Source organism: Melanostigma gelatinosum (genome assembly GCF_949748355.1).
Source record: "Melanostigma gelatinosum genome assembly, chromosome: 20".
NCBI classification, from domain to species: Eukaryota; Metazoa; Chordata; class Actinopteri; order Perciformes; family Zoarcidae; genus Melanostigma; species Melanostigma gelatinosum.
This window is the reverse complement of record NC_136653.1, coordinates 13,396,382-13,415,533: the sequence shown is the minus strand read 5'-3', so window position 1 is coordinate 13,415,533 and position 19,152 is coordinate 13,396,382. Positions and strand designations below refer to the sequence as shown.

At 44.0% G+C, this 19,152-nt stretch overlaps 1 protein-coding gene across 3 annotated transcripts in view; it reads left to right on the top strand.

The window, feature by feature from the left end:
• Positions 1 to 19,152, top strand: part of prex2 (phosphatidylinositol-3,4,5-trisphosphate-dependent Rac exchange factor 2) — a 72,387-nt gene that overhangs the window by 3,282 nt on the left and 49,953 nt on the right. For 2 of the 3 annotated variants that reach the window (XM_079291600.1, XM_079291599.1), the window contains exons 2-8: positions 9,948 to 10,019; positions 10,893 to 11,015; positions 12,017 to 12,121; positions 14,171 to 14,272; positions 15,188 to 15,349; positions 17,930 to 18,063; positions 18,606 to 18,709. In XM_079291600.1, the coding sequence (XP_079147726.1) occupies positions 9,948 to 10,019; positions 10,893 to 11,015; positions 12,017 to 12,121; positions 14,171 to 14,272; positions 15,188 to 15,349; positions 17,930 to 18,063; positions 18,606 to 18,709 (802 nt within the window). Of the gene's footprint in view, positions 1 to 9,947; positions 10,020 to 10,892; positions 11,016 to 12,016; positions 12,122 to 14,170; positions 14,273 to 15,187; positions 15,350 to 17,357; positions 17,495 to 17,929; positions 18,064 to 18,605; positions 18,710 to 19,152 lie in introns of those variants that run through there. The other variant, XM_079291601.1, reaches the window with a different exon arrangement.

The following is a 19,152-nucleotide window of genomic DNA, read 5'->3' as shown; positions in this document are numbered from 1 at the left end:
GTTCACTTAATATATTCCAAAGAGCTTTGCAGTGCATTAAGTGGTCCCTTAGCTGCCCCCCCCCCCCCCCGTCCGCCCACCCTCAAAAAAAGCCTGTTGAACTATGAAGAACAACCGCAGAGTGTGATGTTAAAAGAACAGTTTTAATCCCTTGCATACATCTAAATGAACAAACGTGGTTTGAGATGTTGTAATGCTGTGGAAACTCTTCGCACTCTTTGTTATTCTCTTAAAAAAGCGACGGACCATCAAGTGATGACATTTAAGAAATACAGCACGTGTATTTTCACACCTTTTTTAAATACAGTCGCATACGATTATCCTTGTTATATTTGCTGTCGCGGACTTTATGTGGAGAGGTTATTGGGCAACAAACACGTCTGCGGGCACTTTAAGTCAGCGGTGGCTGCAAGAAGTCGGGGAATCGAGCGTAATGGAGAAAGCAGCTGCTGAGAAGGATCATTTACTGCCTCTTAGAAACCCAGGTGTGTGTGTGTGTGTGTGTGTGTGTGTGTGTGTGTGTGTGTGTTTTGTATATAGAGGTTCCACATCTCTCTCGCAGGCTTTCGATTTTTTTGTTTACATTACAAGTTTTCTTTGCTTGTAACGTGTGACTAGTGGGCAGTCCTGAAGGAGGTTAGGTCACAAGGCCGCGACGAGAAGGCACATACGCACCGAGCGGACTGCCGATGACCCCAAAGGTGGCGAGTCCCCTTGTTCCTATCCCCTTCCTGTCTGTTAATCTGTCGGCTTCGGGCCAATATCAAGCTCCCTCCTGTGTTCTGATGGAAACAGGAACCGAGGATGCTGACGGTCAGTGCGTCCTGATTTGATGAAAACACACAAACGAACAAATGTGTCCAGTAACAGGCTATATATGGAGGCATGCTGTATTCATGTTGGAAGCCAAAATAAGCTGTTGTACATTTTTGTTTTCAATAAATACTGAAACAACTGAGACGAATTGAACTGTAAATATTTACTCGGTAGTATTTAACACACGGCAAAAAGCTTAATTGTTCATGTTTTGGGGTGTCAGAAGCCAGAAATGTTGGCAGCTGTTGCCTGGATCTGTTGGAGGAGGATGAGGAGCAGCTGTTTAAATAGCTTTTTTTAAAGTGACACATCAGATAAGATTGAACATGTGTGCTCACATGATGCTGGTGTGTTTGGATCGGGTGGTTTTAAGGACTGAGGGCGAGTGCTTGTGGCCATCTACAGTTGCTTACATTAGTCTGACTCCATAATGGGCTGCATTTAGTGATAAGATTCACGCAGGCTGATGTTTTCTACTCTGATTGCTCTCTTCTTTATTCCTTAATCACTTCCTTCATTCATTTACGATCGCCCCCATCGTACCGTTAGTCATTCCACACCAGCATCTTACGCGCTCCACCCTTTCGTACACCTCAAATCTGAAAACACAGACACAACTATGTTTTGTCTGTGTTTGTGTTTTTGTTTTGAGAAGCAAAAGAAAGAAATGGAAGCAGAGACAGAGGTGAGATTGTTTCTGCTTGACTCTTTTAAATTGAATTTGGTGAAGTCTCTGCTCTCTGAGAATGCAGACTGTTTTTTTTTATTTTTTTGTTTTTGTAAATGCATTCTCTCTCTATTTGGTCATAACTGTGTATTTATTGTGTGCCCTTTTAACGTTGTACGTGCCGTATCAGGAGATGCATTGTGTGCGTAAAGCTGTTCAGCAACCACACCTTAGAGATAAATCTAGACTTTAACCAGCCTGAAGAGGAATGATGGTGAAGATTAGATCAGCGACAGCAGAGCCCTCTCCCGCTGAGAGTTTTGCATCAACTTTGAGTCCCACATGGGATTATGTTTCATCTTCCCACTGAGCTTTTCTACTCTGCTGTGTTTTGCATGCCTTTCTTATACATCTTATACATTCATTTTTACAGAAAAAGAGATGAGGCAATTCCCTCGATGTAGCAGATGGGATGGATTACATTGAGAAATATTCAGTAACATGCATTGTCTACATTATCCCAGGTTGTGGAATTACTAGAAATGTTGAATATTGTAATATTAAGTGAGAGGCGCGACAGAGAAAGTTCATGTAATTTGAGTTCAATGCTTGTTGCTGCAAAATGTTCTTGACCCGTGTGCAGGGCAAGGTGTTGAAACTCAATCATTTAGGGTGGCCAAAACGTGCACTGGGAGCAACATTTCGAAATGAACTTTCATTATGGGAAAAGATCCCGCAGTGCTGCTTTTTGTTTGGACAACATCATTTCACCATAGTAAATGTGGCTCCTTTTTTTTTTAAAGGAATAGTTCAACGTTTTGGGAAACGCACACATTCACGTGTCCTGCAGAGAGTGAGAGGAGAAGGCCGACGCCACACTCACGTCTGTACAGTAAATATGACCCGACACTGGTTAGCTTAGCTTAGCGTCTAGTCTTGCCCATGACTTAATGACTGTTTGGTTGCAGTCATTTAAGCCCCTCTTTCTGTCAGTGTAAGAAACGTATCAGGTTGTTGCGCTATAGAGCGTTCTCTTGCTTTTGTCTCAGAGGCCATTTTTTTTTCAAGCAGGATTTCCTTCCTTCCTGGCCCTCCCCGTCTTTACATTGTGCTGCACGTTTCCTGCTTCGGCACGCACACTTCCCCTGTCCACACTGTCTCCACTGGGCCGAGGGAAAAGGAGAGTTTTTGCCACAGATGCCCACTTGGCGCCGAGAGGCTTCGTTGCGCGGGCGATAGGGGCCGCGAGGACCCCTGCGTTGAATCCACAGAGTGGATTTAGCTCAGGAGGAGGAGGCAGAAGGTGGTGCTTTCCTGCTGCCAAAGAGGAGAAGGAGGCCTTTGATTTGGCCGGTGCCAGCTGCCCGGTCACGTGGCGCTTCCGTGCAACAAGTAGAAGAGTGGCGGGACTACGGTTGACACTTGTCAGGACATTCATGGAGTTGAAGGGGTCATCATCACAAGGGGGGGCCTGTGTTGTAGCTGGCGTGCTCTACCGCACGGAACACACACACACACACGCACACACACAGACACGCACACTTGCTCCGATCAGTATGCCTGCAGTGTTTACTTAGCACCCTCCATCCTTCTTCAGCTTTTCCATGATTCTGCAGACACTAATACAGATGACAATATGTTTACAAATGAATTAAATGCTCGTCTCGCTGTGATTTAAACTCACACTTTCCATGCCATTCATGCCTCTGTCATCCGGCATTTCTGGGCCCTAAATCCATAAACACCCAGAGCTGCCCAGCCAGACGTGACGGTAAATTCCACTTCACTAAATTATTTCGTTAAACTCTTGAATGGAATTTGCTATAGTAGCTCTAAAAGTTCGATAAGTGTGTCTCTGTCTCAAAGCATGCCATAGACGTCCTTTTTGGTCTGTCTGTCTTCTTTCTTTCTCTTTCCATTTTATTTCCAGCCCCTGACCTGAAACAAGTTGTCCCTAGACAGTGAGTAAGCCTCTACTTCCCACGTTTAAGTCTTAAGCTGGCCTTTAACATTCTTGCTAGTCTAAAGTCTCAACATGTGTACAGTCGATTTAGTTTCACACGTGAAGGGATGACTTGATCACTGAAGAAAAGCCTCGAATGTGAGGTCTAAAGTCTGGCGTCCTACATCAGACCCTAAAAGCTGCCTCCACATCACGATAAGCTTTGAGGAGAACGTTTGGGGTGTTGTTGGGTAGATTTGCTAAAAACTTCAGATGAGTTTAAGTGAAACCTGCATGAATTTATTTTTAACTCATCTGCTGAAGGCTGGTCTCACTGCTTCATACCCAATTCCAGTCAAGTCAAAAGATCTTCCTAATACGCGGAGGATTCCCACGCATTGATAGTGCCGTGAGGGGTGAAGTTGAACAGACCCACAGCCTGGCGGGCATTCAGTTGAAAGGACGTGACCTCAAGCATCGTTTTTATGCTCGTGTTCATTTCGAAGTCGCTCACCAGGAGTCGGGCGGAGACATTGGACACAGACATATTCATTAGCTAAAACGCTTCAGGGACACTGGAAGGACAAGAATAACATGAAAGAGAAGAACCTTTCTGTACACAGGCAGTCGTGAGTTATGGAGATGCCTCAAATCAAATTGTTGGTCTTCACTTTTCCTTCACAAGCCAGATTTTCCCCTGCATTTTCCACAAAATAATCAAGTAACTATCTTTTTTTTGTGTTCGTCATCAACGGTATTTTATATTTTTCTGAGAGTCACGTGGTGCTCGTACAGGCTTCCGAAGACAAATTAACTTTTGTTCCCTCGAAGAACCTGTAGAATGAATTCACACCATGTTCGCCTGCATTGAGCTGTGCAGATGAGCCCTAATAGCCACTCCCAAGATCGATAAATTAACATTCCCCGCCACATTAAGAGTGTCTGTTTCCTGTATACATTCCCGGTGGAGAGAAACGGACCTGTCTGGGAAAACCAGCCAGAGGAGTAATGAGATGGGTAGCTCGGGATGACTCCTTTTGGTGTCATCAGGACCTGTTGAAGCCAGGAGGGGCCTGGCTTATGGGAGGGAATCACTACAAAGAGCCTTTTCTCTCCTTTTCGGATGTTCCCTTGTGTGCTCTCAGCATCGGAGACTGGCTCTGTCTCTGGTCAGGACTTTTTGGCGAAAATTCAGTTTTTTCTTGCCAGGAATTTGGCATGTGTGTGTGTGAGTGAGAGAGGCGCTGGGAGATTTAACCCTGTGTAGTTGAATTCTGGTTTAAAATCAGTTCATATGTGCAAGAAGAAGGCCAAACAAGGCTGTCTTTCTTTTTACTTCCCTCTGTACTTCCTGTCGATCTGTTTTTATGTCTGCATTGTCTTCTTCTATCTCTGCTGCTCTCTCATTTTCTAACACTCACGCACGCACACACACACACACACACACACACACACACACACACACACACACATGCACACAGGGGATCCAGAGACTCAGGTGTTTGCAGAGCTTTCCCTGAGGGTGCAGAGCTGCTTGCTCACCTGTTACATGCTGCCCTTTAATTATCTGCTGTCATCACGGTGTGTTACGATTTAGTCTGCCATCCCAGGGCACAGATGTATGTATGACAGAGAAACACACATATATCCACCCAAAAAAGCCTGTAACGTTAATGATGTTGAGGAGAAAACACGGATGAACAGACTTGAGTTCGAGGCGTTTAGCTCAATTCAAGCAATACGGTTTATTTGTAACAGAAGTATTATGTCCAGCAGTTAAACGTGCACGGACCCAAAATAATCTGCTCTCTAGGAGCAAATGAAACAAAAAAAGGCGCTTAGACAGAGTGCGCATCCCTTTTTGATAGGTTCTTCTTATGGAAGCCTATTGGTGGAATACAAAGTAGGAGGCGGCTCTGTTTTAGCTTTCAGAGAGCCCCGTTGGAGCACTGGGCTTTACATGTGTGTTGTAGTATTCCTACACATTTAATCAGTTTCACGCTACTAAATTGTAATCATGTGGCGAAAGAGGACGTTTCTGTGCGTGTCTGTTTGCCAGCTCTCCAATCAGGACAACAAAGCCCATCAGTGAATCATCAGCAGACAAAAGAGGCAGTTTGTCCAATAGACTCTCAGAAAGGCCTATTCATTCTTCCACAGTTCTACTGGTGTCCAGTGCCAATGAACTCAGATTGGAGCTGTTTCAGTTGTTTGCAACAGATCCGACATTCATGCAAAAGCTTTAGAACTTTGGGAGCAGAAGAAGAAGAAGTTGTAGTTCAGTACTTTTAATTTCAAGGAGAGCATTGTGTTCGAGGGACCACATGGACCTGAAATGGTTGTTTTGCATGTAATTCATCAAACAGGCCCCTTGTTCCTGCCTACTCCTCCAATAGTTTTAACTTGAATGCATTAGCAGATGTTTGAGGCTAGCTCTGTACTTGATTCAAACTAATTCCTAGCATCATTTTTGCTCTTTTGGATCTGTTTAGTGCTCTTTTCCTCTCTGGGTTGGATTTGTATTCCCATCACAGCCCACTCTGCTGGCTGTGGAAGGTGATGGATGACATGCTTTTTCTCCCCTCGCGCTTTTCTCCATTCTCTCTTCCACTCACTTCACATGAACGTTTCGTATTTTTTTTTTCCATTTAACTCAAGCGCATGCTCTGGTTTGGCAACTACGCCGTACACGCACTTTATTTTGAAGAGCAAGAATGTCCATCATTGTCTCTCTTGTTATGTCGTTGATGGTTTACGTGTTTTTAGGAAGCCAGTGAGCTGTTTTTGTCAAACTCCTCTGGTGTGATTCACATGTTTCATTGACACACAGAGATCAACATATACAGTCGGACTGGCAAGCCTTCCGCCAATTGTATCTTTCCAATCTGGTGGGGGTGGGGGGGGGGGGCAGCATTGCATAATGTCCATTCACAAAGTGTCCTGGCTCAGCGCACAATCTGCCAGGAAACATTACCTCCTGCAAGTCTCTGCATTTCCTTTCCTTTATGACACTACAATCCAGGTGTAATTTCAACTACCCCGAGCAGAATACGTCAGCAAACTGCAGTTATTGAGCGAGCTGTCACTCAAAAGTTTGAGGCGGTTTTCCACTCATGTCCAGTCATAGTAAGTGGGTGATGGAAAGGTGGCCTGCAGGTGAACCTGATTTCAGCTTCAGTGTGCTGGTTGCTGGATCACGTGGGAGCATTACTGCATCAGGCTGTACCGCCATGATTTCCACTACGGCGGCTTTGTTGCCTGCAGCATGTGAGCTTCTGTTGATTAATGGCCGGTAGGGCCGCACGCAGTGATTGGACCAATCTATTCATCACACCCATCTGCTCAGTGGAATAATGAAAACTGTAATGGCGTTTTAATGCTATTAGAGTAACAATCCAGGTGATTATACCTGGGCCCCAGGGAACAAAATGACTTTCTGACAGAGTTGTTTTTTCCCCCCTTGTTGAATGCTGTTGATACATGATTACGGATATAAAATGCATGTACTGTATGTACAACAAGTAGAAAGGAAAATGTCTGAGGCAGAAAAGAACAGCCGCTGCTTAATTCCCTTCCTGAAATAAAAGTGTGCCTGTGACTACTCACACTCAAATGAGTGATGTGTGTGTGTGTGTGTGTCTTGGTGTGTTTGTTAGGGTGAGTGGATGCCATTTCGGAGACGAGTCTTTCTTAGGAACGAACTTTCCTAGGATGGCCAATGGAAAGAACACTGTCAGAAAATCCCTGCCGTTGTCCAACTCTTTCATCCTCTTTGTCTTCTGAGCTCATCACTTTTACATTTTTCCGAGTATCTTAAAGATTTTGCCAATGATTAAAAAAGAAAAAGAAAAATCAATACCTAAACCTCAAAGAATATTCTTAGACTCACATTTGTGAAGAGAAAACTATGACTTGCCGTTCAGTGTTTTCTGCTCAGTTCACAATGTCTGGTCACGGGAAGTGTTACATGAATCACGAACATCTCCTGCTGAGCGTTGAATGCAATGAGGTCTGCTGGTGATTCAGCGGTTGCCGGTGCCCAGTCTTGGTGGATTCCTGCTAGAAAGCACGTCCAGTCCTGGGGAACCTCTTAAAATCTATTGGTCATGACTAAGTATTAGGACAGAGCAACCGTGTTGGACCACAGTGGAAAAGTTCATCAGCTGCTGTAAAACTCATCCCTTTAATTTGATTAGTTTCTAGTAATTGTTGTCATCATAGACTCTCTTGCAGCTTTTAAAAACCAAGAAACAGTACAATACAAGGCTTTGGCAAATGAGCCGTGCATTAATGTAGTGCAGCTCTGTCAGGTGCTATACAAACCTGGAAACGGGCTTATAGTCACTCACCCTGGGTACTGTTACTGCGTCCATAAATCCAATCAGTCAGTCAGCTTCCCATTCTCCGTCCGTGGAGCTTTTCCAGGATCAGTCTCTTAACGGCGTCAACAAGGCAGTCTTGGCTGTCTCCTCGGAAAGAGACATGTTAAGTTTCCACAAATCAAATCCAGTCTGAACCGTCCACAGTTCTAGCAATAACACCAACAGTGTCTCAAATGAATTCTTCCGACTTGTTTCCGTGGCCGAGTCTGTTTTCTGTGTGGTGTACTCGTCTTGAAAACTACATGAAAGATCTTTTCACTTTCTGTGCAGCAAAAAGCAAACACTCTTATCTTCTGGGTGATAACACAATTCATTATCTCCATCCAATCAGATTTAGAGTCCATAAAACTGAAGCGATAGACTCCCCTAATGAGCCCATGTTTGATGTCACGCATCAATGATAGGAAGCTGGTTTTGATGCAAATGAGCACTGCTTTTGCTCCGCTTAAGGTCCTGTACTGTAAGCACAGTCATGACTGTGGAAGTCCGCGCCGTGTTTGTACATATTAGACTTGCTAATCAGATGCTAATGCTTGTGAGTGGCAGAGTTGCGAGGCAAGGCAGCTACGGAATGGTAATCAGGGCCGGGTTGGCCTACAACAAAGAGGCTGATTATTTGAGCTCCCCTTTTTCACGAGCCCGGATTCAAACACTTACACAGTTACTTTTGAAGTGCTTGACGTCGATACGATGTGATTACGATGATTTCTGTCATTTCTTCATGAGAATTTGTTGTTTTTCCTCAAACAGAACGCAGGCTCTGTAATTAGCTAGAAATGGAGATTTTAGCACGGATTTAGCGCAACCACCTTTCCCTCTGTCCCAACCACTCGCTTAGATCTTGCCGTCAAGGAATAATTCTTGGCTTGTCCGCTCATTAAAGTAAGCTGTTCACATGCTTGGTGGTTGTATTGTGTGAGCTCGCTCGGGTCAGGCTGCCTGCTGTGTGGCGGCACTGGACGACAGATGGCAAGTCAGAATTTGGGTTTTGACAGCCCTGTTGCATTCCCTGTGAGCTCTGTTTTCCCTAAATGCTGTTAAACACAGTTAGAGTCAAACAGTTCAAGTGTAATCTGTTTTCTTTCATTTGGTTCATTTATCTTCAGTGTCACAGTCCCAGTACACACATTATTGTACTTAGAGATCTCATCTCTGCTTTTATCTTGCTTGAGTTACTGACCTTTATGCCATTTGGAGGATAAATAAAGTTATTAGTCTGACATGGGAAATTAAAACAAAGTGTCGGTAAAATAAAACCCAAATCACACGAGAGTTTTTGTGATGTTTGTGCCAAGCACATTTCTTTGCTGCTGCTTGACTTGCTCTCGTTCAAATTTGACAGAAATATGAACACGGGGGACGTTGTTGTTTGTGCTCAACATCCAGTTTGATTAGACTAGAATTCAGAGCGATTGAATGCAATTTCTTTGTATTCGACTTTTAAGCCTTGCTTTGGATTTCATCATCGCTTCCCCCCGAAGTGAAGTGCATTACAGGCAGCAGTCAAAATCAAAGTGTGGTGCAGCCAATTTGTTTTCCCCCTGATCTTTCCACTGAAGATGGATTCCTCTCTGCCAAACTGTATTCCAAGCATTGCACACTAAAGATAAAGATTCATGTCTGGTACCTGTTGATGGATGTCTTCTTTTCTAAAAGCTCTCCCTCGGGCGGGGGTTCAGAAAATGACGAATTCCTCCTTAGTCACATTTTAAGAGTACATCCGAAGCACACCTTAATTCGCCATTCTCAGAAAGTGCCCTGAAGCATTAAATGGGTTGTGCGGTGAAGAAGCCTGGGAACCAGCATCCTCAGGGACCGACGAAAGTAAGGGCACTTCCCATCCATCTCAATTCACACACTGTTTGGCCTCTCAGACTCCCATCCCCAGCCACTTTACATCGCCTTTTGAAATACCGTGCGCTGCAATTATTATGTTTTTTTTTTTCATTCTTTCTCCAAGTGCAAAGATTGTGTTTCGTGTGTATCAGGTGTCCATTGTGCCACGTTGCAGCTACACACAAAGCATCAAATCTAAGTCTTCGGTTTGTCTCGTTAAAGGTGCGAGAGATCAGACGCCAAAACGTAACTTCATCCATTTCAAAAGTGTTAACAGTTGCTTTCCCTTTCTGCTCTGCTCCAGGTGTTTCTACATCGTCTCAACCAGTATGTAGCCACCACAATCGACAAGAACATCACGGAGGAGACCGTTAAGGTGAGGGTCAATCTGTGAAGTATGGGACGGCATAATTAAGATTTACACTACACCCTTTTCTCATACTGTAACCCCATCCGTGAAAAGACAATTACATAGGAAAATTACATAGGAAACTGAATGAAGTGAGTCCCTTGTTTGGGCTGCTCTTTCAACCTAAATTAGCCAAGTTTCTGAATGGAGAAAGAAGTAGTGGGCGATCCAGGAAGCAGCTGTAAATATAATCTATTTATAAGCGATTCCGGCTGGAGGATAATAAAGGATTTAGGAATATATCAATCCATGCTATGTTTTGTTTGGGAACAAGCTGCACAGAGAGGGGTTTGGATAACGTGGGGCAGTGATGTCACCGAGCAGCTGAATGACATCCAGTCCTTTTTGGAGCGAAATTGCATTGATGAAATTCGCTGACTTGATTTTTTTTGCTGTCACTAAGGAGTATTTTTGCCTCACCCATAAAAGGCTTCTCCGGTTTCCATGCCTTGGTTTTATTTCACGAGCTTTCATCCTCCATCCAGAGTCAGCATTGTTTTATCCTTTAACATCACAATAAAAAGGAGATAAAAGGGGGCAGAAGTCAACGCCACATGAAGGGAACATTTCCATACAACAGATCTTAAAAAATATGCTCCTTAAAAAAATAGAAAATCTAATTATAATAATGTTTGAAATCCCAATATCAAAGACATCTAAAGCTAAGATGCCCATTTCAAAGAAACCCCAGTCTTTATTGTGTGGCCTCAGTCACACATGGCCACAAAAAAAGCAGTACACTCCAAAGTATTGAGCCATCTTAGGCACACCACTGGAGGAAATAAAACAGCTGGCAAATACACTAAAAACACACATCATATGACCCTTTTTCTCTCTCAGGTTTTATTCTCCAACATCGAGGAGATCCTGGCCGTTCACAAAGACTTTCTCTCCATGGTGGAAGAGCTGCTGCAGCCTGACCCTCATGCTCACCATGAAATCGGCCGCTGCTTCTTGCACTTTGTAAGTAACACATGCGACCGCCACCACTTAATGCTTCCTCTATTGCAAGTTGAAAGTTACCATTGCCCTCTTCAATCATCATTTCACCATCTTGTCCAAGCTCTTACAGTTCCGTCGCGTCGACGTCAGCTCTGTTTGCAGTAAACGTTTGTTCATCGAAAGAATTTCTCTCCTGCTTTACTGTCGGAGCTCGAATGCAGTTATGCCTCTTGAGTACTGCTGAAAATGACAAGATACACTGCATGCTGTCGATTCATCTTCCTGGATTACCCACGATGAGAGATTGCACGTGTGTGATATGCTTGATACGGTTCTGATATACTGCTTACCCCTCGCTATATATCACATTTCTTTGATGGTGACCCTGGAGGCACACTGGCATATAATAGGCTTCAAAGTCGAATAAATCTTAGCATCCCTCTGCCAGTGGGGCGCTGATGAAACAGGTGAGAGAGAGAGAGAGAGAGAGAGAGAGATGAGAGATGACCTCATTGAGAAAATGGGATGTAATCCACAGCATAACTGAAAACTCATGACCATAATCAGTCGTGAGTGACCATGTGAGTCCATTGAGATACGACTTGGACATTTTCTTTCTATTATTATGCAGTTTTTTTCCCCTCCTCAAAATGACTTTCTCAGCAGTGATATGTAATGTTGATGCTCTAAAAGTTCCAGGAAAGAATTACACAATCTAACTTTACTACACACACACACACACACACACACATGATGTACATTATTTATTTCATGACAGAGAGGAGCGTATGGGGAAGAAGTCATACCTACAATGAGTCCTGTAATTCACGTCTGCTCTGTGGTCTGTTTTTGCCTTGTTCTCTCTCATTGTTTTTAGTTTATTTCTTGACACCCTCCTCTCTTTTTTCCCATTTTCTGCTCGACTTTGTCGCCCCTTTTTTTCTCCTTCTTTCTTCCTCTCTGCAACGTGTTCCTTTTACTCACGCCGTCCTCCTCACCTCGTCTTTCTCCATCTCTTGCAGAGGAGCCGTTTCCAGATCTATGATGAATACGGTGGGAATCATGAGAAGGCCCAGAGGCTGCTGCTGGAGCTCAACAAGATCCGGAGCGTTCGGACATGTTTACTGGTGAGAAGGGGCTGTGAAGATGCACGTACATGCAACCAATTAAAGTCTCTGAAGATCAGAGTTTCTATTTTCAATCCATGCTAACACACATTATAGTTATTAACTGGCAGTTTATTAGTTGCAATCGTCACTCTTAGTGATGGACTGCAGTTTGTATCTTTGTTTTCCGAAATTATTATCATAAATCCAGTGGAGTTTAACAGTTATTTTTCAGCTCACGTCTCCTTCTACAGCTATATAGTTCAACATCCATATGATGTGTTAAATATTTGCATATACCGGTATATGCGTGATCAAACCTGCCCCTGAGAACAGCTCACATATGGAAACACACCGTCTCAATCTCTTAGACATACAAACACATTGTCACCCACACATTGTTGACAGTGTAAAACCCTGTACTTAATGTTCCAGTGTGTCCGACAGCTGACGTGACTCTCCCGACACTGAGAGCATTTCACTTCCACAGGGGAGCATCGTGTTGCTAGAACAAAAGATGACTACATCCCCCCTGCCGGCCGCAAACTGTGTGTGTTTGAGGTCAACACATTCGCTCTTTTTCCCTTTTCATTGCCTTTCACAGCTCTTCATGATGCTGTTTTAGTCTTTTGTAGCCCTGTTGATACGGTTCACTTTTTACTCTTTGACTCGCTTTGGCAGCGTGTAATGCTGGTCCTCCTCGCTCCTTTCCTTCACCTCGGAGCGGCACACACTTGTATCATAACACGCCGTCGCCCCTTGTGTTTTAAGACTTCCATAAAGTCTACAGCAGAGTTACACAACCAGAGGAACCACAGTATGACCACGGACGTTGGTGTATTGATTGGCCTGTTCTTTGGAGAAGCATATGACCATCTGGTAAAACTGTAATTGATGGAGTAAGAAATAAAACACACATATGCACACACTAAACACACCATCAAAGAGGCTGCCTGCAAGAGTCTGATTTACTATTGATGAGTGCCTTTAATCTAGGAAGAGAGGAGGTAAAGCTATTAATAGACTTTGATTTAAGTGGTGCCTTTATAGCCTTGACCTTTTGGTGACCTCACCTTCTATAAGGGCTATATGGGTCTTGTGTTACCTTCAGAACCTACACTTAGCTATGGCCTAATATACCTCAGGTCACCTCCTCAGCCTAGCAATGACCAGGGAGAGGATATCTGCTAACCTCCACTAAACCTTTGGCCAACTGGCGGCCATAAAGCCTGGTTTATTGTTCACGCTGTAATCCGGCACCTCGTTGATATTTCAGGTGAGAGGGAGGTGGGAGTGAATATTAGGCAGTTGACCCCATAATCTGTATCCTACCACATGAAGGTAAATTTAGGGATGTCCATGTTGATCTGTGGGTCGGTCCACCACTTTTGTCCAGACATATCTGAACAACATGCTAAACTAAGATGGTGGTCGTGGTGATAAACAATGACGGAAAACACTGATGTTTAAACTGTACATGACAACAAATGGCAACCACTTCGACACATTAGTACCACTTCATGCCTAAATATCTATTTCTTGCATCTCCCTCGGTAGACATTCTAAAATCTCACAAGTGAGTCAGCGCGATGCCCTTTCTGTTTACACCAACCTCACCAGGGCTCGACGCTGACTTTCAAATGTGCTTGCCGAAACTGAAAATATGGTTGCCGTTTTAGTCACTTTATATTTTTGAGTAATTAAGATACTATGCAGTTATATGACGCCTTAACAATGAAAATGAAACATAAAAGAATAAAAGCTTGAGTCTCACATCCAGCTGGAGACACATACGTGTTGCTGTGTGTTGTCCATATTTTTCACATGTTAAAAAGTGGTTGCCAATGATGGCAACCAAAGGCCAATAATTGCTCAGAAAACTATGAAATACTGCTGATGCTACTGATAAACCCATTTTCTATTTGTTTACAAAGACCTTTATTCTTACACTCTGTCAAATTATTACATTTAATTCACTACGATTCCTAAAATCAAGAAGAAATGTGGGTTTCCTTTACAATGAGCCTGACAGAGCTCTCGCCTTGTTAAACCGTCTCTCCTCTCCTGCAGAACTGCATGTTGCTGGGAGGCAGGAAGAACACGGAGGTCCCACTGGAGGGCTACCTGGTGGCTCCTATACAGAGGATCTGCAAGTACCCATTGCTGCTCAGAGTGAGTATGGTCTTGTGCACGCTAACCCTGTATTACAGAGATACCACACCCTTGTGCCGCCTCAGTGCACCTTCTACTCCTCGTTTCACTCACCACCATCGTCATTAGTTCGGGCTGTCTCGTCCTATTCACATCAACCTCTCCCTCGCTAATGAAACACCGGCCTCATATTCCGACACGTCTGCTCTCTGCTTTAGTTCTCCAGCGCGCGGCCACATCGTAGAAATAACATACGACCTATCATCACCTTCCCTACCCAGCTGTGCATTCGGACACTTTGACTGGGCTCATTCATGGCCGCACTCTCAGTTGTTTGTTCTGAAATTTCCGTTTCCCGACGTGAAACGTGAGCGAAATGAAATACACTTTCAAAGTCTTGTTTGAGTGTGTGATGTGAGCTGTCCCATCTCATTGGTCTTGTTATGAGCTATTAATTCACCAAAGGCCTTCTGTAAACAGCCACCAGCGCGGGCACAGAGATGTAGTAGTAATAATAATAAGGGGGTAATCTGATACTCTGCCATTTGAAGTCTTCCAGCTGCCAGGGCCTCCCGCTCTGAGATGACATAGATAGCCATCGCTGGCTGCAGATATATCCAGAACAGTGTAAGTCTGCGCTATAGTAGCCGACATACTGAAATACGGTGCTTAGACGATAGACCCGGAGATTGCCGTTGCTTTTGCTAGACCGTGGCATACAGTAGGAGGGGTTTTAACCACCTAACGCAGGAACTACTGGAAGTAAGCACTTGTGAAGGAAATGTAACATATTTTCCTTTCATTCTTTTCGTAAATATGTTTAATAGTTCGATTTGCCACAAATTAGATGTTAAAGTAGTTTAGGTGCAATAATGGCACTGTGTGTCACGTAACTAGCTTTTCATGTGAGACTTTGTGTGCTATTTGCATATGCAGGAGCTGCTGAAAAGGACCCCGAAGAAGCACAACGACTACGCCCTGGTGCAGGAGTCTCTGCAGGTGATGAAGGCTGTGTGCTCCAGCATCAACGAAGCCAAGAGACAGATGGAGAAGTTGGAGATTTTGGAGGAATGGCAGTACCATATCGAGGGCTGGGAGGTGGGCCTCAACTTTACTGTGTACACTGTGTTGAAAGATTTAATCTCACCCGGTGAATGAAATAGAAATGGCTGCACTGACTGTCTTGCTGTGTAGTCAGAGTTGGCTTGTGGGTTTTTCATTTATTAAAACACGGCTGAGCTCAAAGTCATGACATATTTAAAGCCACGTAGCCCTTTGCCAGCAATGCAACAAGAATTCCGAGCGGCGTGACTTTTGTCAGCCTTTTAAGCTTTCTCGTTCTCTCCGGGAACAATGACTTGTTTTCACAATGGTCAAATTCTTTTGCGCCCGGATGAGCCTGCAGTTAAAGCCGTCACGCTTTAAGGGTCACCAATTCAATCATCGTCAGGTAGACGGAAGCTCTCGGTGTGGACGGTTGCCTTTAGATTACCTTCCTGCATTCTGGGATGCCTTAATAATCGGTCAGTTGGCCGAGTGGTGGTCGGAAAGAGAAATCTGTGGTCAGGTTTCTGTGGATGTGTTGTTTTAGTATTAGCAAGGCATTTCGAGAGGCTTTTAGTATGTTATTTTTGCTTCACAGTAAAATATACTGCAGGAACAAAAAAAGTTGGGCAATGTTTATGACAAAAACAGAAATCCACGGTTTCTCATGGACACAAAGAGTTTAAAATCTTAAAAACAGTGTGATCAGAATGAGTCTTACTGTCGGGTGCGGTGACATATCTTGCACTCGACATGGTCCCGGTTGAAGCTACTCTCCGTTTTTCCCTTCAGCACTTTTTTTTTATATCAATGGTAAACATCAGCTCACTCTGGAACAGGCTCCTCTGACTGCTGCACGGCAGGCTAAATGACACGGAACGAAGACGAGCGGAGAGAGACGGCCGAGTGATGTTTGCGTCTTGCATTTCTGTGTGGGTGTCTGAGGAATGATGGAGGGATGAGGAGTGATTGTGAGAGCCGCTGTTTTCCCGTTCCTGCTCCTCCGCCCCGGGCTGAGTGCTTGTTAGCACTGACCTGCTCCACAGCTGGCCGCCGCCCCTTGGGCCATCCTGGCAGGTTCACCTCGCGTGGGAGGGACGGGGCGACGGCCCGCAGTGGTCACCATTGTGACGACTGCCAGCATTTGTCAGGGCGGTGATTACCAGTTGGTTTGTGTTGCAAGTGTCTGTGTTTTCTCATTGTGTACCACAGAAATATGTTAATTTTAGAGCAGTGGGTAGTAGCGTCCACTTCACGTTCTCTTCTCTTGTTTAAGTTTGTTTAGAGTTCGTAAAACGTACTTGCGTTGTGGCGCTTGATTTGATTAAAAAAAATAAAAATAAAATATTTGATTTGGCTTCTTTTGCTTAACAAAATTCATTAACATTCTCCAGCCAATTGAAAAATACCACTTTAGAGTTTAATATACATTTTTACGCCACACTTTCTTTTTCCTTGATTACTGGAATATGCTGCTTTGTCCCTCCTCGGTTTTTATCCATTTCTGCAGTTGTTATGTCTGGCTGTTGTCTGGCTATAAAAATAGAGGGTTGAAATTTAGATGAAACGGATGACTGAGGGTTTGAAGTGTTGCTTAAGTCTCTGAGTACGCCCTCTGTGGAGCTTTGGCTTGGAACAAGAGTAGCGTTTATATAGTGATAGAAAAGTGCTGCAGAGAAATAGAAAAAGCTAAAGAAGGCTGCGACCAAAGAAATGTATGGACAGAGGGTTCTGTTCAAAGCTCATGCAACACACATGGGAAGTGTCAGCACTTCCATTTGGGAAATGCAGCTCTATAGTCTGGACTACTGTGATGTTTCAGTTGGCCCCTTCAAGTGACCAGGACAAGTTTCCATGTTTGGTGTGCACACATTCACTGGCTGCAAATAAGTTTAACATCTGGTCATGAACTGGGGAGTTAAAAGGCCGCTGAAAGAGCGGGAGACTCATAAAAAAGAGAGTGTGGAGGAAGGAATGAAAGAGATGACTGGGGAAGAGAGTGAGGGATCATTGGCAGAAGGGACGAGGATAAAAAGGGCGAGGAGCGAAAGAAGGAAAAAGCGGGATAGGTTTTGGCCCACTGATGTCTCCAGCAGGAGGAAATGCTTTGCACATTTTCCGGCTCTGTGCGCATGGGAGTTATTTTTAGCTCTGAAGGGCCGATCAAACGGTGGCGCATAAATCCCCAGAGCAGGCAAGGTAAGGGGAAAGACAGCACACTTTATCACTTGCAGCAGGAACCCCAACCAATGTGGTGACCAGGCGCGACAATGCAACACATGGTTTGACTGGACGGGATGTTATTCCATAGACGCTATTAACGGCCGTGCATTTTAAAGTCCCACAGCAATCTGCTCCGAGGAAGCAGGGAGTGTTTTTACAGACCCCGGAGAGAGGGAACAGGAAAGGCTGGGCTTTGTAATCCCTCCTCCTGTTCAGTCACTATGTGTGAACATTGCATGGTATAGAATTCATTTTTTAGAAACTTTCTCTTTCAGAGAGTCACATTAAAATGATTTGCTCGTTTAAATACCTTGTTTCCTGCATTTTCTCTGCGTCAATCTATGTCCAAGCATCTGTTTCACGCTCTTTTTTTTTTCCTGTTTGACCTTTTGCCCACATGTCTGTTTGCAGGGCTCCAACATCACAGATACATGCACGGAGATGCTCATGCACGGCGTCCTCTTGAAGATTTCAGCTGGAAACATACAAGAGAGGATTTTCTTCCTGTTTGACAAGCTTCTGGTTTACTGCAAAAAGAAAAACAGGTGCCTTGACCCTCTTTTATTCATTATTCTCCTGGCAAAATCCACAAATCAGAAGATGAATTTAAATTCTCATTACAGTGTGTATTTGTTTTTAGAGACAGAATAAAAATATTGTTTATGCTAATTTAAAATTTCCCTCCGTCTGTGTACTCCTGCAGAACATTATAACTTTATAAATAATTCACAAGTTACTTTGTTAAAGAAAAGACAGCAGTGCACTGTGAGAAGCATTTTACTTTTTCGTGAGGGAGTTGAAAGAAGTTATGCAGTAGAGGAGACACGTGACAGAAGGATTTGGGATTTTTTTTTTTACTTGGGGAAATGGCGACATGTGATAAGTCTAGGTGGGGATATTAAACACCATCTGTGGACTCTTATTCTGGTCGATTTATCTTTCCAGTGCAAGTTGAGTCAGGAAACTCTTGCTGATTGCTGACCATTGTTGTGCTTCTGCAGGCAACACTGAGCTACAAATGCAGTTGCTAACGACAATGCTACATCCGTTGTATTTGTTTTTTGCCAAATTCTTCTCTCCATTGCAGGCGTTTAAAAAACAGCAAGACGGCAACAGAGGGTCCTCGCTACCTGTTCAGAGGGAGAATCAACACGGAGGTGATGGAGGTGGAAAATGTGGATGATGGCACGGGTGAGTGGTCCCGTGAAAAGAAACAAGAACATTTATTTTGGACGAATGGCAAGATGTTCTCCGTCTTTCGGATTTCATATTTGAGCACTGCGGCAGTTTAAAGATATGCCATAATGACCCACACAGGAACCTTGACAACATGTGATTTTATACTTGGATTACCGATGGAAAAATACGATTTACCTATAAACTGTTTTTTAGACATCTATAGTTACATTTTCTTGGGACTGTGCTGGTACTTGGTGAACTCGAGCGCTTGTGTCTCTTGGCCTCACACAGCCACTGATTATCATTTATATTTGTAGAAGCCATCATTTCCTCTCGGACAGACCCAGATGGGCCATAATATTGGGTGCGTTTGGTGAGAGATGGATGGGTTTGGGTCCGGAGAGGGAGGATAAACACGTGGGGGCAGGCGGCGGTGCAGTAACTCCTGGGTGTTC